Source organism: Aureobasidium melanogenum (genome assembly GCF_000721775.1).
Source record: "Aureobasidium melanogenum CBS 110374 unplaced genomic scaffold scaffold_45, whole genome shotgun sequence".
Classification (NCBI taxonomy): domain Eukaryota; kingdom Fungi; phylum Ascomycota; class Dothideomycetes; order Dothideales; family Saccotheciaceae; genus Aureobasidium; species Aureobasidium melanogenum.
Window position 1 is genome coordinate 15175 of NW_024470097.1, and position 20034 is coordinate 35208.

A 20034-nucleotide genomic window follows, 5' to 3' on the forward strand; every position below is an offset into this window, starting at 1 on the left:
CTGGTTTCCCTCATAGCCAGCGGCTGTTCTGAACGGAGCACTTGGGTCGCCACGCTACCTTTCTACTCGTTGTGCGACCTTACGGTGATTGCCGTGGATATACTGCGGCGCCATCCCGCGACTTATGAGCTGCTCGCTGCGAAGTCGTCACTCAGCGGTCGATCGTCAGTGACTATGTCCAAACAGTCGAGCGAGTTCATTGAGTACTGACTCTGCTTTCAGACCAAAAGACGCGCAATTGGGACAATGTTTCAATGCATATCACACGCGAAACATCAACCTCCAGACCAGGAGACTCCAACTTTCATTCAAATGCACGGCGGTACTACTTTTGACTTCGGCACTGCCCTTGTGCTCCGCTATGTCAGGAGCAGACCAAACGCAGTTGACCATCATCGTACTGAGCTACCATAACCTCTATCGACAGCATAGGAAACTCGAACGGAATTTTGAAGCCATCGCCAAATCGAGAGCTAGCATGCAAAAAGTTCTCAATGAGCTCGAAACGCAGGACAGCAAAGACGAGATCTGACAAGGAAACCAATGTGACATGTATCAGACCCGTACACCCGGATGGGCAGGTCCGCGCACATTTATGATATGGGAGTGTGCGAAATTCGCTATGTCATGGATGGAGTGAAGCCCGAGTAGCTCTGGCGCAGTGGAGTACATGGCGCCATACAGGCTGGCATGAGCTTGCAGGCCATCTCATATAGAACTGCAACAAACCCCGCCAATCTACCAGGAAATGTTTGCTTGCTCTTTCTATCCAATCGTATGGGTTGAAGGGGATGCGCGTCTTGGTGCTAGAGTCCCGATGGGCGGCGGTATCATTGAGCCCCATGCCGTAGCATGCGAAAGATCAAAGGTATCGAGGGTAGTACCGTTGAGAAAGTAATCAAAATCGACACGGTGAAGCGAGTGGGCGACCCGTGCTTTGTTATTGATTCTGAGGCGTGGGCTAGTGCTAAAAGCGAGAAGGGGACTCGGCAGAGAATTGGCCAACTTGTATTACACGGGTGAAGGAACCGATCTGGGCACGACACTCTTCTTCACGGTTATTATGCCCTCATCGATGGGAGGCAAATTCCGTCAAGAGGGTAAGATAAACGTTGTCATCGCAAGCTTTCCAATGTGCGGATAGACCAGTGAAAGTGCGCGTACGACGTTTGCGCATGCCATAGCGTCCTCTCGGCGATGAACTTCTCATACAAAACGGGGGATAGGTATGATGAGCCAGACGTCGATGGCAGCGACGGTGATGCGAGACCCAGAAGGAGCAGAAGCGACGGACGGGGTTGACTAGGGATGACGAGAGCAGACGCGGAGACCTGACGTGGATCAGATGAGGCACTTCCAAGGAGAAGACGGCGCGAGGGCGAGATGATGAGGATAGAAACAAGCTTCAATCAGTACAATAGTAGTCGGTCCAAGCGCGAAACCAAGGTTTCTGTCGTGAGGAATGTGAGGTTCAATTGAAGGAGAATCCCAGGGCGAGGATGAATTGACCACCTGATGGGCGAGTAGAGACAGGGCGGTGCTTGACAGGACGCGTTATGGCCGTCTGACTCTTGTGATGGTAGTGAACACAACATCGAGGGGAGTGGGCTTGGTCAACTGTCTGCGCCAACATCGAGCAGAGGCAACGGCGATGAATTGCCCGCATGAACAAGACTAGGAGGTGTCGGCAACCGTTGAGACTACCATGCGCTGCCTGGCAGATGAACAGTCCCTGTGTCCACATGTGCGGCTCTGGTTCTGTGGACGCGATGGGAGGAGTGACAAAGACGTGAGTAGGCACATCGAAGACTCGAGGTGGTAGGAGCGGTTCATTCGTGAGACAATATCTTCCAGATGCGCCTAATGGTGTGGTATATGGGCAGGGATCGTTGTACAGTAAGGTGAGCGCCTGGAATTCAGCGAAAAAGACCAAGGTGACTTGAGTGTCGCCGAGCTGAAGCTCTTGGCGCAGAAAGGCACGCTTGTTGAAGACACACCGCTTCGTGGTCAACCTCTATCAGCTTCCATTCACTGATCTGCGACGAATAGCATTGAGATAGTGCTATCTCTCGATCAGTAGATCCTGATGCGATTATGAGACAGCTCGGGACCACAAGCGACCAGTCATTATGGAGGCAAACGAGAGGACAAGTCCGCGTAATGCGAGTTGGCACCACCCGTGCGAAGGCCCAGCCTGACCGTACCGCTGTACGGCATGTGCCCCGAGAGTTTTGAGTCACTATGTCTACTCGCATACAGGCACAACGGTGGTAGTCGGACAGGCGGGGTAGTCGGACACCAATCTTAGCGGTATACTACAACTTCCGTACGGTCGCATTCGACGACGAGCGACTCAATTCGCTTCAAAATTGAACTGTAGATAGATAATTGGTAAACAATCAAGCTCTCATAGCTGAACGCAGTGTTTTTCGAGGTGGTGGTGGCGTAGTGTTCTCCTTGTTCCACTCCTGCTGTTTTCGCACGATATCGTCTGCCTCAACCAAATGACGGCCTCTTTTTGGTGGTACTTTCTTGCGGCCCTTCTTCTCTTGTAGCTGCTTATGTTTGTGCTCAAGGGTCTGGTATTTGAGCTGTAGTTGGGCCAATTCGACGGTTTTTGATGACAAGGCTTCGATAGCTTTAGTAGCTACCCAGTGCGTCATCTCAAGTTTTTCGTCCACATTAGTGTCTTGACTTGCTGTAACATGGTATAAATCAATCTCAAGACCCTTAGCAGTAGCTGGCTGAGCTAGTTGACCATCCGGTTGGGTTTGTGGTTGTTGGTTAATAAGTTTGATGATATCTGGGCGTACGATGACTGAGTCCGGATCCCATGGGATGAGACCAGCCTTTTTAAAAGCAGATCTGATGTTAGATGGCTTGAATGTCTCTTGACGAGCCTCATAGTATAGGTGGCAGAAGTCTTTCTTCTTAGTGTTGTCGCCATCACTCAATTCACAGAGCTTGTATAGTTTATCCTTGTATTTTCCTTTAATTGGTGAGAACATGATCAAATCCAGAGGTTGTAACACATCTGATGTATGAGAAGGTAGAGGAATAGTTATGATCTTTTCCCTACGGCAGATACCCTCAAATTTCTCAGTGAGGTGTGTTGAGTGGTTGTCAAATAGTAGAATCCGGTATGCACTACCACGAGGCTTCGTTTGGGGATTAAAAATCTCATTTAACCACCAAATAGCGATATCTTCGGTGATCCATGCAGTAGGATCAGCTGTGTACTTATATGGAGGTGGATCATCAGGTGTCCAGTCAATATTGACATTGATACCTTCAAAAATAATTAGTGGCTGTATAGAAGTCTCAGATCCAGAGATACACTCTATAATTGAGACCCATTCGCGATCCTGTGAGTTGCGCATCTTAGTTCTCTTTCTGAGCTTGCCAAAGGCATCAAAGGCTGCTCCTACAACTTTTCGGGGGTTGATCTTGCCTATAGATAGGCCATGTTCATCCATATTATGGATATTAATATCCTGGACCTTATATGTCTCTTTTTCGTGTAGAAACATCTGAAACCAGGCCCGGACATTCTCTTCTGTAGCCTCATTGACTCGAGCAGACTCATGAGGGTCTCCTATAAGCATCTTGATCCTTGGATGTCTGTTAAAGAATTGGTAGAGCCATTCACGGCCGAGTTTGGCCTTAGGATTCGAATCACTAAGGATGAATAAGGCCATCATACGGCAACGGTACTCCGAGGGAGGCTGGTGTCTTCGATCCAGATCAAGTATCCAGCTAGCTAACTCCTCTTCTTGTTGCTGCGTCAATATCATCTCGTGCGCGTGCGCATCTCTTCGTGAGAGCCGGCCGTTCATCCGGTCGTTGATTGTTGATTTAGGGATGTGGTATCTCGTCTGCGCGTCTCGAAGCGACATCTGACCATCAGATATTGCGCGCATGGCCGCGGCCATGTCATCTTCTGAATAACGAGGCATAGCGACGACGTGGTGTTGCGCAATGGTCGATGGATTGATGTATACAGCTATCTGGAGCTCGAAATCTAGTGTCCGACTACCCCGCCTGTCCGACTACCACCGTTGTGCCTGTAGTGACCCGCACGTTGTCAGAAAATGAGTCAAGGTCGATGTTAATGGTGTAGTGTTAGCGTAACCTCCCAGATTCGACTTTTACGCTCCGTTGCATTACAGCTCGCAGCAAGTTCACTCCGCGTTCGAAACGCGAATTACCGCTAGTTAGCGAGATGCCGCATTTGTAATCACATAACCGTAATCGTCAATGATACCATTCTTACACTCGACTTGTAAACTTGATGCTTCGAAAGCGCATGAATACTCCGGTAGGATACCACGACCTTGTATATACGCGCCACTCGTTGTATTTCGTAAGAAACAGCATGGATATCCGTGACTATCTCTGTTGCGTCATTGAGGATTCTGAGCGTTCGAAAGCAGCAGTCGCAACTACTCAAGCTTGTCAAAGTCCGCTCTGTACCATATACTTGTCGGTGATCAGGATACCCAGACAATCTCGCAATGTCGGTTGACACAGATCCTTTGGAGCTTCTGGAAGTTGTAGAAAGAGTCTATCCAAGCCTTTCAGTAGAGGCAAAAAGCGAGTTGAGATTGAGCATCGACTCACTGAGCAAAAGACTCGAGACCCCCTGGGAAACGACCAAGAGGATCGTCTGGCAGGAAGTCAGTAGAACCATACTGGTGCATCGGCCGATCATATTGCACTGCTGATCCTTTTAGCCGTGTATCAAAGCTTGCATCTACACCTTGATTGACTTGGGGGTCTTCCAGACATGGACAGATGCTGGAGCTGAAGTCCAAAGTCCGGAGGATCTCTGTCGAGACACAAATTGTGATCCTCTGTTGTTAGGTATGGTTGTTTTCGACATATCAAAGGACGAAAAGACACCTGACCTCGCCCACAGACCGCCTGCTGCACAATTTGGCGGCGAACAATCTCCTTATCAACCATGATCCAGGAAAATATGCTATGACTGAGTTTGCGAAGTCTCTGGCAAAGCCCGACCAGAAAGCAGCCTATTGTTACTCCCGGAAAATCCAGTCACGCATGTTAGACCAACTCCCATCGTACCTACGCGAGAGAAAGTACAGCCTTACGAGTCCAACTTCGAGATCGACTGCCTTCAGTCAGGCTTTCAGAACCGACGACACTTTCTTCGTGTACTTGTCCAAACATCCCGAGCTTGAAAAGAGCTTCGCCCTCTGCATGCAGGGAGTTAGCGAATCCATGGAGAGTTGGGTCAATATCTATCCCACCGAACAACTGGTACAGGACAAAGAAGACAGACAGCTGGAAGTTGTCCTCGTTGATGTTGGTGGGGGGATCGGTCACGATATCAACGCGTTTCAACGCAAACACCGGATACAATCAGGCAAATTGATCTTGCAAGACTCGGCAAAGGTGTTGAAACAAGCCAAAGTCGAGCCCAACATCGATGTTATGCCTCATGATTTTTTCAGACCCCAAACTGTTAAAGGTACGATTTCTCCATGATCTGAAACTGATCCAAAAGCTGAAACGATCTTTGACTCCTTTGCTAACACTTAATAGCTCGTGCCTACTACCTCCACTCGGTCCTTCATGACTGGCCGGATGATGAAGCATGTGCCATTCTGGAGAATCTGAAATCTGTCATGAGCTGTGATTCGATCATTCTGTTACACGAGCTCGTCAAAGATTGTCCGATGACTTCTCGAACGGCAACTTGAATGGACATAACGATGTTGGCAGCATTCAACTCGCGCGAGCGTAATTTGGACGAGTGGCAGACCTTGGCCGAGAGGGCAGGCTTGAAGATGACTGGACACTCTTGCCACCCTGACACACCATACTCGATAGTCAAGCTTGAACTGGCTACAAACAACATATGCGGGCCGGAAGAGATATATAGCGGTTAGTAGACAAGTTTGAGTCTGGCTAGATCTGGATGGCGATGTTGAGCTAAATTGATTGCTGGTTCTCGCTTGTCTTCTTACGAGCAGTAGATGCTATTTTGTTGTCGGCTGATCCAGATTGGAGAGTCTAGGAAGTAGAGGAAAAGGTCCCCTGTGAGTCCCGGAGAGCAATACTTCATAGCTTACCACAACGCTTGTGAGTCTCTGCACATGATAAAGATATTCTCTACACATATGACTTGTCCTTGGTCTCGAGAATCTATCATGCCATTGAAGATTGGAAGCCGACGTAAATCTCACTTACGTACCTTCCTGGATTATAAATGTACAAGTAGCGACGATCCGGTCCTAACATATATATATGAAATATGATGCCTGCATCTGTAAAAGTGGTCGGACATCTCCAATCGTGACATACGCGGACTTATGGTCACTAAAGACAGCGACTGGCGGCTGGAGCACTGTTCATGTCGTGAAACAATTATGGACAAGAGACTTCGATACAAGCTTATCGAAAAGTACAAATGCAGAGGACACGCAGCTCGTCTCCATGCCTCTTCTTTTGGGGACGACATCGACCACTTAGTGGTTATCGTGCGGCAGCATACTATGTAAATTGGGTGAGTGGTTCCAAGTCTATCCCTGTTGACATTACTGATAGGTACTAGGCAACGTATGCTCGGAACCATCAGCCATACGATCTTCCTGTTGGGAATCTTACGCACGTCTTCTATGCATTCGCGAACATCAGCATGGAAGATGGCAAAGTTTTTCTTTCTGATCCCTATGCTGACACTGACAAGGTTTTTCCTTCCGACACATGGTCGGAGTCGGACCAGACTCTCAAAGGGTGTCTGAAGCAACTTTTTCTCTTGAAGAAGAAGAATCGGAGGTTGAAAACTCTTCTCAGCATCGGAGGCTCAATCTATTCTCAGAACATCGGCAATGCGATATCCACAGAGCAGGGTCGACAGAACTTTGCGCAGACCGCAGTGACTTTACTCGCTAAGCTTGGTTTCGATGGCTTAGACATCGATCGGGAACATATAGAGACCGACGCAGACGCGCAGATCTGTGTAGCACTACTCTCTACAGTACGTAGAGAACTGGACAAACATGCCCTCAGTCTACCACAACACCCACGACTCCTGTTGACCGTGGCCTCTTCCTGTGGCCCTTCTTCTTATAGCTTGATGAAACTAACCGAGATGGACCATTATGTGGATTTCTGGAATCTGATGGCATATGATCCCGCAGGACCGTGGTCGGCACTGACAGGGCATCAGGGGAATGTCTATCCATCAACGAACAATACAGTAAGTACACCTTCCAACATCAACGCGGCAGCGGATCACTATACGCAGTCTGCTAGTATCCTGCCGAACAAGATAATTCTGGGGATGCCGCTATACGGCCGAATCTTCGCTAAGACTGTAGGGGCTGGGTTTCCATATGCAGGGACTGGCAACTCTGGGGACTGGGAGACTGGAACTTCGGACTATAAGGTATCAGACATCCACCTAAGGCGCCTAGCTTGCCTTTCTTATACATTTCTGACCATCTTGTTTTGTCTTAGTCTCTCCCGAGACCTGGAGCAATAGAAATCTGTGACCTGCAGATGATTGCATGCTGGAGCTATGATTCTCTGAACAAGCTCATGGTCACATACGATACTTCATACAGCGCCTCGGCTAAAGCTGGCTACATCAAGCAGCGGAAGCTGGGGGGCGCCATGTGGTGGGAAAGTAGCGGCGACCGTACCGATGACAGGAGTATCGTCAACTCTGTATGCCACTCGCAGCAGTCTGTGAGGTCCAGGCTGATCATCATCACAGGTAGTCGACAAGCTCAGACTTGCTGGAGCTGATCAAATGGATAACACCTTCAAACTGCTGCAGTATTTCTCCAGCGAGTACGATAATGTCAGAAATGGTTTTCCGAGTGGATGAGATACCCTTTGATGACAGATGTGGGTCGCACGTGCGGGTATTGTAGCAGTAAGGCTGTGCAAGGGAAGAATTAATCAGTGCATGCTACGAGACTTGGAACATCTATCTAAAAAGTCCTAAGGGCGAGCAGATGGCTGAAGAGTCTTTATAGATCTCATTGGCTTGATAGAACTGTTGAGATAGATTGCGATATAAATCTGACCAAGGAATGAGCAGCAGAACTAAGGAAACCAGAAGTGATGAGCAGCGCCGAATGTTGATGCTCACTGTCCAAACCTGATGATTTGACAATGTGACAGTGATCACACGATACACAGCGGGCAGCGATCTGCTGGACGCGTGCCCCGACCCCTAGCACACAACGACAGAGTATAGTCAACAAGCGGCGCCAGATGCTGAGATCGCCCATGGACCATATATTCCGATAATCTCTATGTGTTTCAAAGATTATGGTCAACATGATACAAGGCCGGGGCTGGAGTTGCCTCCTAGTGATATACGGCCTCGTATATATACCGGGCTTCTGATTGTGTCGAACCTTGTCGAGGTGCTGATGAAATTAGTATCTAGATTGGGCTCATAGACGCTTTCTAGCCCAGCGAGCACCTTACTAGCATCGAAAGCGCGAGGGAGTATGCCTTCGAACCACCTGCGCTTTATGCCGAGAAGTCACGTGATTTCAACATTATCTTCATTCGTCGCTCGACAGTCTCTCCTTACTTTCGTCTTACGTCAAGTCTGTCAGCAAGGACATTGACACGGTGCAAGGGCCAAGCAAGGTCAAAGTGAATATTTGACCACGACTTGAGCTACCCGGGGTCACGATGTGCAGGCTATCATCACAATTTGGATCGATTTGGGCTATGTCGATTCTGACAGACGACTGATGTCGGCTGGATTATGACGTGTCACTGTTTGGTTATGTTCTGTGTGGTCAACACATTGAGCAGAACTATCTTCACGAACCGAACTCGATGTTCAATATGCTCGGCAAGCTGACAGGGTCACCCTGTCAGCCAGTATCGATCAGGCATTAATCTAATGGATATGTGCTGAGAACGCCATCCTTGTCAGCCTAACACGCAATAATGCATGATGTGACAGCAGTGAAAGATGTTCTACTATGCCGGACGAATCAAGCTCAGTGGACGGACGACACAGCTCTGGAAGCTGCATCGATCAGGACAGAATTTGGCTGCACATCACGAAGCTGGCGGTGGGGTTACCTGGTCTGTTTTGGTTGTGTCTCAGCAGCAGTCAAAACGACCTGACAAGCCCTGCTGGTAGCACATGCACTTATTCGTCATTCCCTTGCTACATGTTTCGTCGACAATGAATATGACCAGCGTGTTCTCGTTCACAAAACTGCCGCATAGAATCAGATAATTTGCTTTCACCTCACGTGACATGACCACACAATGCGGAGACGTCGGGTAATTGCGGAGATGAGGATACGATGGTCCAGGAAATGACACTGACGATCACATACACATAAAGTGCCAATGAGACTGTTGAAATACAAACCGAAAGTCTTGACATTCGAGATGACAATGGTGACACATCGAGACTAGAATAAGTTACCTGCTTGATTTGTGGGTATGGGAGTGTTCGGTTCGTTGACGGACGTCGGCTAGCACAAGCCAAGAAGAAGGACGTGTTTATCTCCCGTGGGAAGATGAGTCTGGAAAAATTACAATGTGCACGAACTTGTAGCTGCAGTGGTCTAATCAAATATAAGTCTATTAGTCCATAGTCGACACAATACCGCAGCAACAGCACGACAACACAATGATTGCGGAAAGCGATTGGAGGGACCACCGCCTCCAATTTTGTATGGACGACATCCTTCAGGAAAAGGTCGGACCCCTAAAGAAAGGCAAAAATCGACTTGGTCCTTGTTCCAGCATGCGCTTGACGCAAGGAATATGTCAGACACCATAGAAGATTAGTCACATCGAAGACCTGGTCAAAAGCCTCAACTCGTTTCGCTCGGCGATGAGTCGCTTGGGGCTCATGTTTGTGGGTTATGCGATGGATCACACCTTCTGGTTTCCCACTATGTGTTTCGGAGAATGGCTGAGGCCGAATTCTGATATCCTTACAGGCTCTTGGGTACAGCCTAACGGAATCAGAGATGCGCTACGAGATTTCTTGCCGCATGAAGGTCAAAACCATGTGACCATGAATCTCTTCACGCAAAGCCATGAAATCGACGTTCATAATGGAGCAAGTGTCCTTCAGCTGTTTGAGATAGCGGAGTGTGAGCGTCGACGCTTCGGGAAAGCGTACAAGGCACTGCAAGAACTGGACGATTGCACGCACATTGGATCTTCAGACCCTAAGGTGTCCCCACAAGAGTTCTGCCACCGGCCGCTCCAGAATACTCCATTGTATCGCCCTCGCTCAGAGCCAATACTTTCCTTACGCAATCTTCAGTGCATTGGAACTCTCCTGCATCAGTTGATCGAAGCAGGGAAGAACAATATCGATATGATGTCAGACTCGAAAAGGCGGTTCGATGCCTGCTTCTTCGAGGCGAGCGATTTGGCCCATCAAATAACACGACTCGGAAATTTTCGGAGCATGATTAACACAGAGGATCGCGGTGACGGGACGTATGACATGGTGATTAGCATTCAGATCGGGAGGCTGGAGCAAAGCCGGGAAAATGAGAAGTGTGTCAGACAGACCATAATCTCATCTCTCTTGAGTTACACCGAGACAACTCTCGAAGAGTTTAGGGAGCTTTTTATGGTTGATGGGCACTACGGCGGAGAGCTTGAAATTCCCTTGGGTCTATGAGCAAAATCGCTGGTCGCATACAACTTTTTGAACATGGCTGTGAACTTGTGGCTGCCTAAAACAGCGAGGTGATAGAAGGTCGCCATCGAGCGTATGACGCGCCGTCCCGATCTTCTGACAAGCACAATCTGGAGATCTGAGATCGTTTGTATCATGGTGCAACGTGATACAGGTTGAACTTATACAGGGAACTGCAGGTGTCTCGTTGTAGATATGATGTGTTGCTACAATGATGGTCAGGCAAGTTGTTTTCCCCCTTGTAATCTACTTTGCAGCTCCAAGATTCCTTCCTCCATCGATTTCAGTGTTGAGGCAATCGCCATGAGACATGTTTTTGCTTCAGGGCTCTGATACGACTCCTGCTCGAGCATGTTCTTCACCTTCACACTCTCTTTCTTGACAACCTCGTGCGATCGCGATACAGCCTTGTGCGAGATTGACGAGAACGTTTGGAGACTTTTATGATCTTCAAGAAGCTTTGCATCCAAGACGATTATAGCTAGATATTCGTGAGCAGCTTTCTGTGGATCGGCCGACATGTAAAGACTTACATTCACCCGTCGTCGCCATCATCAAACCAGACAGTCTTCTCGCAAGCCCCAAGATGATCAAGGAATTTGCGACTAAGATATATCAATTATTGCAGGATATTGCTGGCCAACGTTTCATAAGAGGCCTGCAGCCTTGAGAGAAAACCATATATCTCTAGCGATAGTCACCGCGACGCTGCCATCCAGCTTGAGCTCAGATCATCTCCCATGCCTGATCACCCGAACGAGTTGTCTTGATTGACTCGGGCCAGAGAGAAAAAAACAAAGCCTTGCATCACACCCCAGCACATCGTAAGTGGCGGACGCGCGCTAACCGAAAATCAACGAACTGTCATGATTCATCATCCACAAGCGTGTTTTACGTGAGCCAATACTACGAAAAAACAACAGACGTTCGCTTTCCGAAGAGCAACGACACGTCCTATTGTTCGAATCATACCAACACTCCACTTCCCATCTGTTACTTATGGAACAGGTATGACCACTGTTCGTCTTACAGTTTGCTTCGTGTTGAAGGCTCTGGCGATGCAAAGACAGGTACCAAACCGTAATCTATGTCTTCCTCTGCTGGCCAGCTAACACCTCCTAAAAAGGATACCCGACTCTCCATGTTATTTTAGCTCAGGTCATGAAGATCGCAGATTAGCCACCCTTGACTCTCACAGATAGAACAATCTGTGAGGGGGCCATGGCGTATCGAGTGTATATGAGCCAAACCATCAATCGATCATTCCATACCAGAATAAATGTATTACCGGCGTCTCAAAGTAGAAGGTGTAGAACAAGAACACGTGGCAGCAGTGTTACACCTTTGTTCGCTTACGGTAATGCTGTGTTGTAGTCTCGTCAGTATCTTCGCACATGGCTTCCCGTAAGCGTAACAAACCATAGTACATTTTGATATTCTGTCCCGTGGGAAACCGACCTGCTGGGAACCCACGACCTCGGTGACTACCCACGAACTGAGATTGAGTTATCATCTTCAGAGATCGACATGCCTTGAGTCAAGGGATTGAGCTCGATCATGCCATATGTGCTGTTCCTTAGTGAGCCTGAGTGAGCCGGAGAGTACCCATATAAAATACACGTAAGAAATCATAGCCCAAAGTAGCTTAGCGCGTCTCTCCGTGCCCTAGTCTCTATGTGGAGAAAGAGCTTCACGTGTCTTAGCGCTTCTTTGTCCTGGTGCTTTGTTCCGTGCGCCGGAACACATCGATAGCTGAGACCGCAGATCGAGCCAAGATCATCTGCTAAAGCTATCTTGGTACAACACAAACCTCCTGACACTGATACGGGTGCCCAATCTACAAGTGTTACTTGTCGTCTTGACAAGAGTATTCTGTCCACTAACGGACACCATGATGGAGCTGCTGCCGGCTGACTCAAGCTTCAAAATGGAGCAAGTGATTGCTAGCGAGTGTCCGAAGCTCGCTGCTGCTGAAGGCGGAAGCCGAACGGAATCTCACGACCCACTCTGACACTGACCGGTACAGAATAGTATTCTTGTATTTAATGTATATGACACATCATGTCTACAGATTCAGCCGCATAGTCTACCTTGGTCCAGCAGTTCTTACAGTGACTCTGCCCCCGTATTCAACAGACAGAGGAGCGCGCAGGACTTGCACCAATTGACGTCTGATGTAACACCGAGATTTTGCTCGTCGTCGATGCGAACGCAGCTGTACGAGTATTGGAACAATTTGCGCTTCTCCCGCAGTCAAGATTATATAGAGCCGACCCTGATGAGCTTTGCCGCAGATTGGTGACGCCGAAGAACGGCATTTGGGCAGGGTCTGCCAGGATATACCACCAAAAGTTGATGCAGCGAGCTTGCAGCTCGCAGGCCACCTTCGACCAGTAACTTGCAGCGTTCTCAACACCGGGACCTGCTCCGCCTGTCTTCGAGGGATCTACTGTTGGCCATCCGGTCTCCGTGATCCACACCGGTTTACCCAGGGATAAAGGTAGCATGCTCTCGTAGGCTTTCCAAAAAGAGTCGGCTGCAGCATCCACACTTGTCGCTGGATCTTGATTGAAGTAGGGAAAGATGTTGAGTCCTACGAAGTCAACAGTCTCTAGAATTTGACTATTAGTGTGGTTTGTGTACGCGTCCAAGGTATCCACGTGCTAGCGAATGGGTCAGCATGAGTCTGCGACGTCTAGTTCAAGTGAGTGCACTGACTCCAACTGGGATATCATGCAGCACTGAGTCTTTCAGCTTATCTCGAACTTGTTGAATGTAACCAAGCAGGACAGATATGTCCTGCCCAGCACCACTATCCTTGCTGGCCCCAAGTACAGACGAACGATATAAATCTTCACTACCTACAGAGATACCGATGACGATGTCTCTCAGGTCTTGTCCATAAGTATCCATGGCGGAATTCAGAGCACGAAGCTCTCTTGAAAAGCCGTCCTCATCCACGGATGCCCAGAGGCCTAGTAAGAGTTTTGTCTGGGTAGCTTTGGCCGCAGGAATGGCTTCGATCACGGAGGCGTCAGTGCCCTCCTGGATCATTGTATACAACCTAGCACTAGAAAAAGTCCCACTTTCGGATAGAGACCTTGACAAGAAAAACTGGTTGTGAAACGACGCGTAGTCATTTCCCTGCGCTGCATAGTTGAACCCTTGATGATTTGCTGAAGCTGTGTTCGCGATAGTGAATATCGCTTGCAAGATCAGGAATCGCATGGCTAAGCTGCCTTGACCGATTACCGTTATCTGAGCTTGCTCTTAGGGAGGGCTGAATGCCCTTTACATATCACTCGCTATAGTACTGCCTTACGTGGCTTCTCTTGCATATCCATCAAGATAACAGCGCAGAAACCTTAATGACCAGCTTCTAATCCGCATTTGGTAAAGCTGGACCGAGTGAGACAGACGATGACGGCAACATCATGACCATCTTCAATAGATTGTAACTTCATTGACCATCCGCTGTGGAGGTCTTCTGGGCTCATTATCACGTCCTGAATCATGACGTGAACCACACTCAAAATCACGCTCTACATCTGGAAGAAAATATCAATGCAGGATACCGCTATTACTGCGAGTTTGGAACTTCCTCTTGGTCGTCCAATGGCTTATATCCGCCTTCCGACTGAGATTCGTGAGATGATCTAGAGCTTTCTGCTCCCGAGTAACAAAACATCCAGATTCGTTCAACACAAACAGTCAGAAATCTTGCCCGCACCTGATGCTGCAGCTCCTTCGAGAGCCGAGAAGTAGACACAATCTTCATCCGTCCTCCCTGATCTTTTGACGTTGTCGAATCATACCTGTTCAGAGGTTGCATGTACTTTCGAAAGCGCGAACAACTTCTGCTTTGACATCCGTGACGCATATACTATACGAGATCTGAAAAGGACCGCGAGGTCATACATCTATCATGTCCACCTCGTGGATCGGCCAGCTTATGACCTGAGGACGATCAATATCAAGGAGTTCATCCGTGAGCTGCGAGGTCTCAAATCCATCTCTATCCCAGTCTATCCCGAACCATTCATGATGTCTTCCTTTGCAACCAACTCAGTTCAACGGACAATGAACTTGTCCATTGCTCGAGATCTCCTGGAGCAGCTTGAGGAAGGATGCTGCACACAGCTATTCCCAGACTACAGTCAGCCACGCTCCCTGATAGGATCAAATCCGGATGAACATCTTACCATCCAGCTGCTGCGACATGTAAGATCGGCAAGTCACTTCAGCGATCAAAGACTAACTCGCCTCTGGTTGGATATGTACTTCGCTTGGATCTATAGCCACCCTGGGAAACGGACAAAACTCCAGACGATCCTGGCACAGATGGATTCTACATGCAAAACAAGCTTCCTCACTTGTGTGGCAGAAGCCAAGAACGAGGAGAAACAAATACAAGGGCTCAAAATCGCTTTAGTCATGCCGAATCAGTGCGCCAGATAGGCCAAACGGAAGGTATAGTATGATATCGTGCGATACGTCCACTCGTCACCCCACACAACAGTCCGGTCTCAACACCGTAGTGTTAGATCTGTTGTACTCGTTTTGCCCAGCGCGACCCATTCAAACATCATCTACCTTGACTGTGATGGTTCTTGCATCGATCGTTTACTTCGGTCAAAAAATAAAATAAATCGATTGATCTCCTTCCAGCAAATTTTCTGTTGTCTCAGTGCAAGCAAAAAGTTTTTCCTAATACGTATTGAATTCATGTTCGGGCTGAAGTAAGAGGACCGACTTGTTCTTTCAACGGGGCGTGTGCAGAAAAAGGACTTGCATCGTGGGCAATACAGAAATTCTGACTGCCGTAGAGATTCTCCTCAATTCATGGATGTGGGCTTCTGACCCATCTCATTATTACAAATTCCAGTGAGCCTCATTTCCTCGACTCTCGCAGTGGAATCCTAGATCGCGATCCGAACACCGGAGAAAGCAGATCTGGAGTCCTTCTAACGTGGTGCACTACTCAAGTCACCATTCGCGGAATGCATCCTGCTCGATGGGTTCAGATTGACGTGCTCGAATACATACTATCAACACAAGCATATTCGAAAGTCATATTGGCATCGCTATTAAGACGTTCACGATGGCAGAACTCGGCTTCATGACAGAAGCATTTGTACCATGAATATGGAGGAGGGCAACGTACTGATGTCGAAGAGAAGCCCTTTAGCTAGCCGATACTATCAACAACTCCATCTATCTATGCCGAATACATGCAAGCGATCCACGACTGACGAGTGTCTGCCTCTGCGTTGTACCTGGAATGAGAACGAGATCCGCGTATGACAGACCACCATAAGGGAAGCATCTTGATAATGCAATCTAAGGATACAGGGTTTCCATTCGACAATAGTTTTACCAATCATCAAGGACACGCCGTGATGTGAATCGCGGTATCTCCATCCAGAGCAAGTTGGTAAACATACGAAGCGCGTGAGTCATCGAAAGCGTAAGAGTATGCATTCTCACACATATCTCGTAGTGCTGGATTCTGGTTTGTGCAGGTCTGCGTGGTGTTGTTTGCGTTCCTACAGCAGGCTTCGTCTGTTTGGTAGAGGGTACAGTTCGACAAGCAGCTCTGGGCAGCATCGAGGTAGGTGGGAGGATATCCTTTGCTGGAATCCTGACCGAAACGATTCTCAACGGGACATGTCCAATCTGGAGGAATGCTGCAAACCAGTGGTTCACAGGTCGGACTGACCTTCGTAGGCGGCCCGACGGTCGAACAAGTCTTTGCGTCCATTTCCACCTTGAAACCATTACTCACCGCATCAAGATTACTGATGTCTATATGGCAATGATTCGAATACAGTAAACAAGTGACCTCAACCAAACTTCTGGCATTGGGTCCAGTGCTATTGGCTTTGTTGTCAATCCAAAAAGTCCAAGTGGATTGATGCTCCAATCCATATTTTAGCTCATATTCACGGACTTCCCCCTGTTTGCTGGACTGATCGAAGTTGTCTTGCTTCGCACAGATGGTACCGTTGGTCACTAGGAAATGTGGAAACACCTGCGTCGTCGTAGGGCAATTGTGCGAGAACTTGACTCTGTATCCGGATGCAATATCTGTAGTGTTCGCTGCGTAGTCTGGAGTAGAAGGAAATGCTAGAGCGAAGCTTGCTGTCGAGAAGAGATGAGCAAAGATGGTTCTCATTATCTTCATGCGGAAAAAGCTGGCTTGGGTGATCATCTCTGGGTCTGCCCCTATTACTTATAAGTCGTCAGGTATAAGAGTTTGACGTGATTTTTCTGTCGAATCTCATGTTTCAGGTCATGCGTATATCGTGTAATCCAAGGGCAAGACTCTGAACTGGGCACAACAGTGGTCTCTGTTATCTTCTGTTTTCTTGACTCATCACCACCCACTCATGTCTGCCCAAGATACCTGAGCATGACCTTTGTCCTTCATAACAGACTCCTGCGGTATATACAGGGCTGATGTTCAGCCAGAATCCCTATAGATAGTCGACAAGCAGTCTGATAGCCGTTGCACCATGCCTGTCAGCAGGGCTCTCGATATGATCCAAGGAGAGACGGGGAGTCATCGCTCAAACTGCTGGTGTGATTCGAGTTCAATGTAGCGGCCACCTTAGAGGCTGTAAATGTCCACCAATGTTCAGTACGGGCCGCGCAGACGACGTATGTATCTGTTTGGCAAGCTCCAAGTCTCGAGACGGCCTTCTGATGCAGAGTTCAGTTGCAATGCAACGACGCACCGGTTGCAAATCTACTTACTCAGTATGTGCATGGGGCAGCTGGTACAACGAACGCTACGAAGGAATATGCGTCTCCGACAACAGTCCAGATGAGACATTGAGTTAAGCAGTTATTACTTCCGACCGCTTCAACATCCAATATTTGGTTCACTTGATATTCGCGGCTCTAGAAGTGATCTGTAAGGACTGGAAAATCCTCTTTGGACGGCATATCTAGGCTTATGTGAGTGAGTAGAATCTTTTGTGCTAATTCCGATAAGGGGTCTGCCTTTGATCTCGGCACCATGACTCACGCAGATCAAACAGTCCAGACCACAGAGTGACACAACGAAATGTTCAATACAAAAGGCATCGTAAAGAACACATAGTGCTATCTTTTGATCAAGCTAAATATGGCAACGTGGTCGCGGCGATAGCCTATGGTTGGTTCAACACTAGCGATAGCTAAACTATGCTTTACTTCGCACAAAAGTTCCCTGGCTTTTGGTGTTCGCGATAGACTACCATGTCATCTGTACTAAGAATAGATTAGTCCATTCTGGTCAATCAGGCGTGCGGCCAAGGGCCTACATCGAAACATAAATGCGGCGCGTTACGACAATTATTATGTTGACGAGAGAGTTGCTGATCGCGTTCAGGTGAAGCTTGAGTAACAGGACATTCAGCTTGCCAGCAAGATCGCATCTAGTGATTTTCTGCCAGGGTATAATTCGTCGGGCAAATCAGCTCTTCGTGTCTTGGAAGTGATTATTCTCTTGTTTCTCCTTGTCTGATTTCCAGTGAAGGCTTGTCATACAGTACTCGCAACTCCTACGGATACCTCTATCGAGAAGTGCTCAACCCACATATAACATGTCAGCCGAAAGCCAGTCTCCAGCGACTCCTATCGATCTAGAGTCAGACGGCGAGATACTCACTGCGAGATGTGTGAGGATATTCCGAGTGAGATTAGACAAAGCAAATGTTCCTTGTGAACAAGATCCGGACATCTTGCGCCTTTCTCGAGAAGTGAGATATGAGCTAGATTCTTCCACTTCTATGGCAGATCCGGCGACGCATAGAGAGCTCCAGAATCTCCTTTCCGAGATATGTAGCTTTCTGGGGCCTTATGGTTGTGACACCTACAAACGCACCAGTTTGAAGCACAAACCGGGATGCCCAAACCTCAAAATCCTTACTGATTTCTAGGCTTGACCGCCTTTGATTCGACCGTCTGGTCAGCTTGAGGAAACAGAGTTATACACGCGAGTTATGGTTTTGTTCCATCATGTCAATGCGCAAGAGGACATGCATTCCTCGAATGCATCACAAGATGGTCCACCTTGTCTTATCGCTGGCCTAGTATCGAACCGCATCGACTTTCACGATGAGAAGGATCGACCTAGCAAGTGGGTCCACTCATGCGATTAGGGTGGGTAGTCTGAATGGGATAGGTGAATCGAACGTCAGTGAGTTCCGGAGCGTTGTGTATAGAGGCCAGGTCAGGCAACTTGGATTTCACTTTCGATAACACGTCATTGCCAGATCTCGATCAGAACAGATAATTTCCGGGACTCAAAGCACATACAATCCTCATGGATAGTTTCATTGAATTGGGAGACATGTATTTGTACACAGCCATCAGTACAGAGACCACACTGAGTATTTGGTGTAGGAGACTGTGAGGATGGATTGGGAGGTTCATGATAGGTTGAAAAGTATCGACCAAGTATGTAGTATACATAAACCACCGTTATCAGCATGAAGCCATCAGGATCTCTCGAAACTCGCCAGATATCATCATACCTACGTGTTGCGTTTCATGTCTGTCAGTCTGTTTTTGATGTCATGAGACATTGGCCCTCTCGGATCTGACAAATCTTGACGATCTGCGAGACAGGAACTCCAGCTGTTGCCCCAGCTCGGAAGACCTGCCCTAAGCTGTCTGTAAACCAAGAAAATGTGATCTCAAGATTGATCTTGATATCAATAGGTTAACAGAGGATCGCATCTCACAGAACCTCAATTGAATACATATAGTTGTTCTGAGAGCATCATGCCTCCTAAACCTAGAATGGTTCCGAAGCTTTTCTGGGTATTGAGTCGTCTCGTGCTCCACCTGACAGTGAGAGTGTTCGCACTGAGATCTTCCTCGTGCCTGCTATCCATATCAGCTGTGATCATACGAACGAGGGAGATCCGAACCCACGATCGCCATCGTTTTCGGTCTGGTTGGTTCTCAATCTTGTCTGCGCCGTGACATGAAGCACAGTGGATGGAGCAACAGCCGGAGAAGCGTTCAAGAACGCTTGTACAAACACCACCGGTATGACCCGGGGAGCCCGTCCGTTCCCTTTCTCGTCTCTGCGGTAGAAGTAGACTCATAGCATCTCTCAATTTGATATACCCAGCTTACTTTCGAGCTGGCGAAGTTCCCCCCGCGTGTACCAAAACCTAGGGATGGCCTAACGACAGAGGAGATGTGCTCTTCACTCTTCGCAGAGCATAATGGGCGGATGATCGAGACCGTAAAAGATACACTGACTGCAAGGTCTTGTAAGTGCGAGGATACGCTTACAATGCAAAAGCAAGAGGATATTCTCTCCCGTTTCTACAATCACCTATCGAGCCAGCAAGTGG

The 20034-nt window shown here is 48.1% G+C and overlaps 7 protein-coding genes across 7 annotated transcripts; 3 read left to right on the forward strand and 4 right to left on the reverse strand.

The window, feature by feature from the left end:
- Window positions 1-2405: 2405 nt before the first annotated feature.
- On the reverse strand, window positions 2406-2618 carry M437DRAFT_34645 (uncharacterized protein; the record flags this gene model as incomplete). The annotated part of the gene is made up of 1 exon (XM_041019284.1): window positions 2406-2618. A coding segment is annotated over one exon (213 nt), but the record flags the coding sequence as incomplete, so codon positions are not given.
- A 180-nt stretch (window positions 2619-2798) lies between these two features.
- M437DRAFT_31365 (CENP-B protein) lies at window positions 2799-3545 on the reverse strand (the record flags this gene model as incomplete). The annotated part of the gene is made up of 1 exon (XM_041019203.1): window positions 2799-3545. A coding segment is annotated over one exon (747 nt), but the record flags the coding sequence as incomplete, so codon positions are not given.
- A 969-nt stretch (window positions 3546-4514) lies between these two features.
- Window positions 4515-5723, forward strand: M437DRAFT_70485 (S-adenosyl-L-methionine-dependent methyltransferase; the record flags this gene model as incomplete). Its single annotated transcript, XM_041025469.1, has 4 exons — window positions 4515-4676; window positions 4734-4863; window positions 4919-5491; window positions 5566-5723. The coding sequence occupies 4 exons, from the start codon at window positions 4515-4517 to the stop codon at window positions 5721-5723; spliced, it is 1023 nt and encodes a 340-aa protein (XP_040874860.1).
- Window positions 5724-6376: 653 nt separating this feature from the next.
- On the forward strand, window positions 6377-7858 carry M437DRAFT_79465 (chitinase; the record flags this gene model as incomplete). Its single annotated transcript, XM_041027178.1, has 5 exons — window positions 6377-6381; window positions 6496-6529; window positions 6578-7414; window positions 7486-7695; window positions 7745-7858. 5 exons carry the CDS (start codon window positions 6377-6379, stop codon window positions 7856-7858), a joined length of 1200 nt encoding a protein of 399 aa, XP_040874861.1.
- A 2058-nt stretch (window positions 7859-9916) lies between these two features.
- M437DRAFT_70487 (uncharacterized protein) lies at window positions 9917-10660 on the forward strand (the record flags this gene model as incomplete). The annotated part of the gene is made up of 1 exon (XM_041025470.1): window positions 9917-10660. One exon carries the CDS (start codon window positions 9917-9919, stop codon window positions 10658-10660), a length of 744 nt encoding a protein of 247 aa, XP_040874862.1.
- Window positions 10661-12873: 2213 nt separating this feature from the next.
- On the reverse strand, window positions 12874-13870 carry M437DRAFT_11946 (glycoside hydrolase; the record flags this gene model as incomplete). Its single annotated transcript, XM_041018638.1, has 2 exons — window positions 12874-13341; window positions 13397-13870. Coding segments are annotated over 2 exons (942 nt in total), but the record flags the coding sequence as incomplete, so codon positions are not given.
- Window positions 13871-15642: 1772 nt separating this feature from the next.
- On the reverse strand, window positions 15643-17069 carry M437DRAFT_70488 (uncharacterized protein; the record flags this gene model as incomplete). The annotated part of the gene is made up of 5 exons (XM_041025471.1): window positions 15643-15723; window positions 15843-15866; window positions 15932-16004; window positions 16123-16903; window positions 17066-17069. The coding sequence occupies 5 exons, from the start codon at window positions 17067-17069 to the stop codon at window positions 15643-15645; spliced, it is 963 nt and encodes a 320-aa protein (XP_040874864.1).
- Between the last annotated feature and the right edge of the window lie 2965 nt (window positions 17070-20034).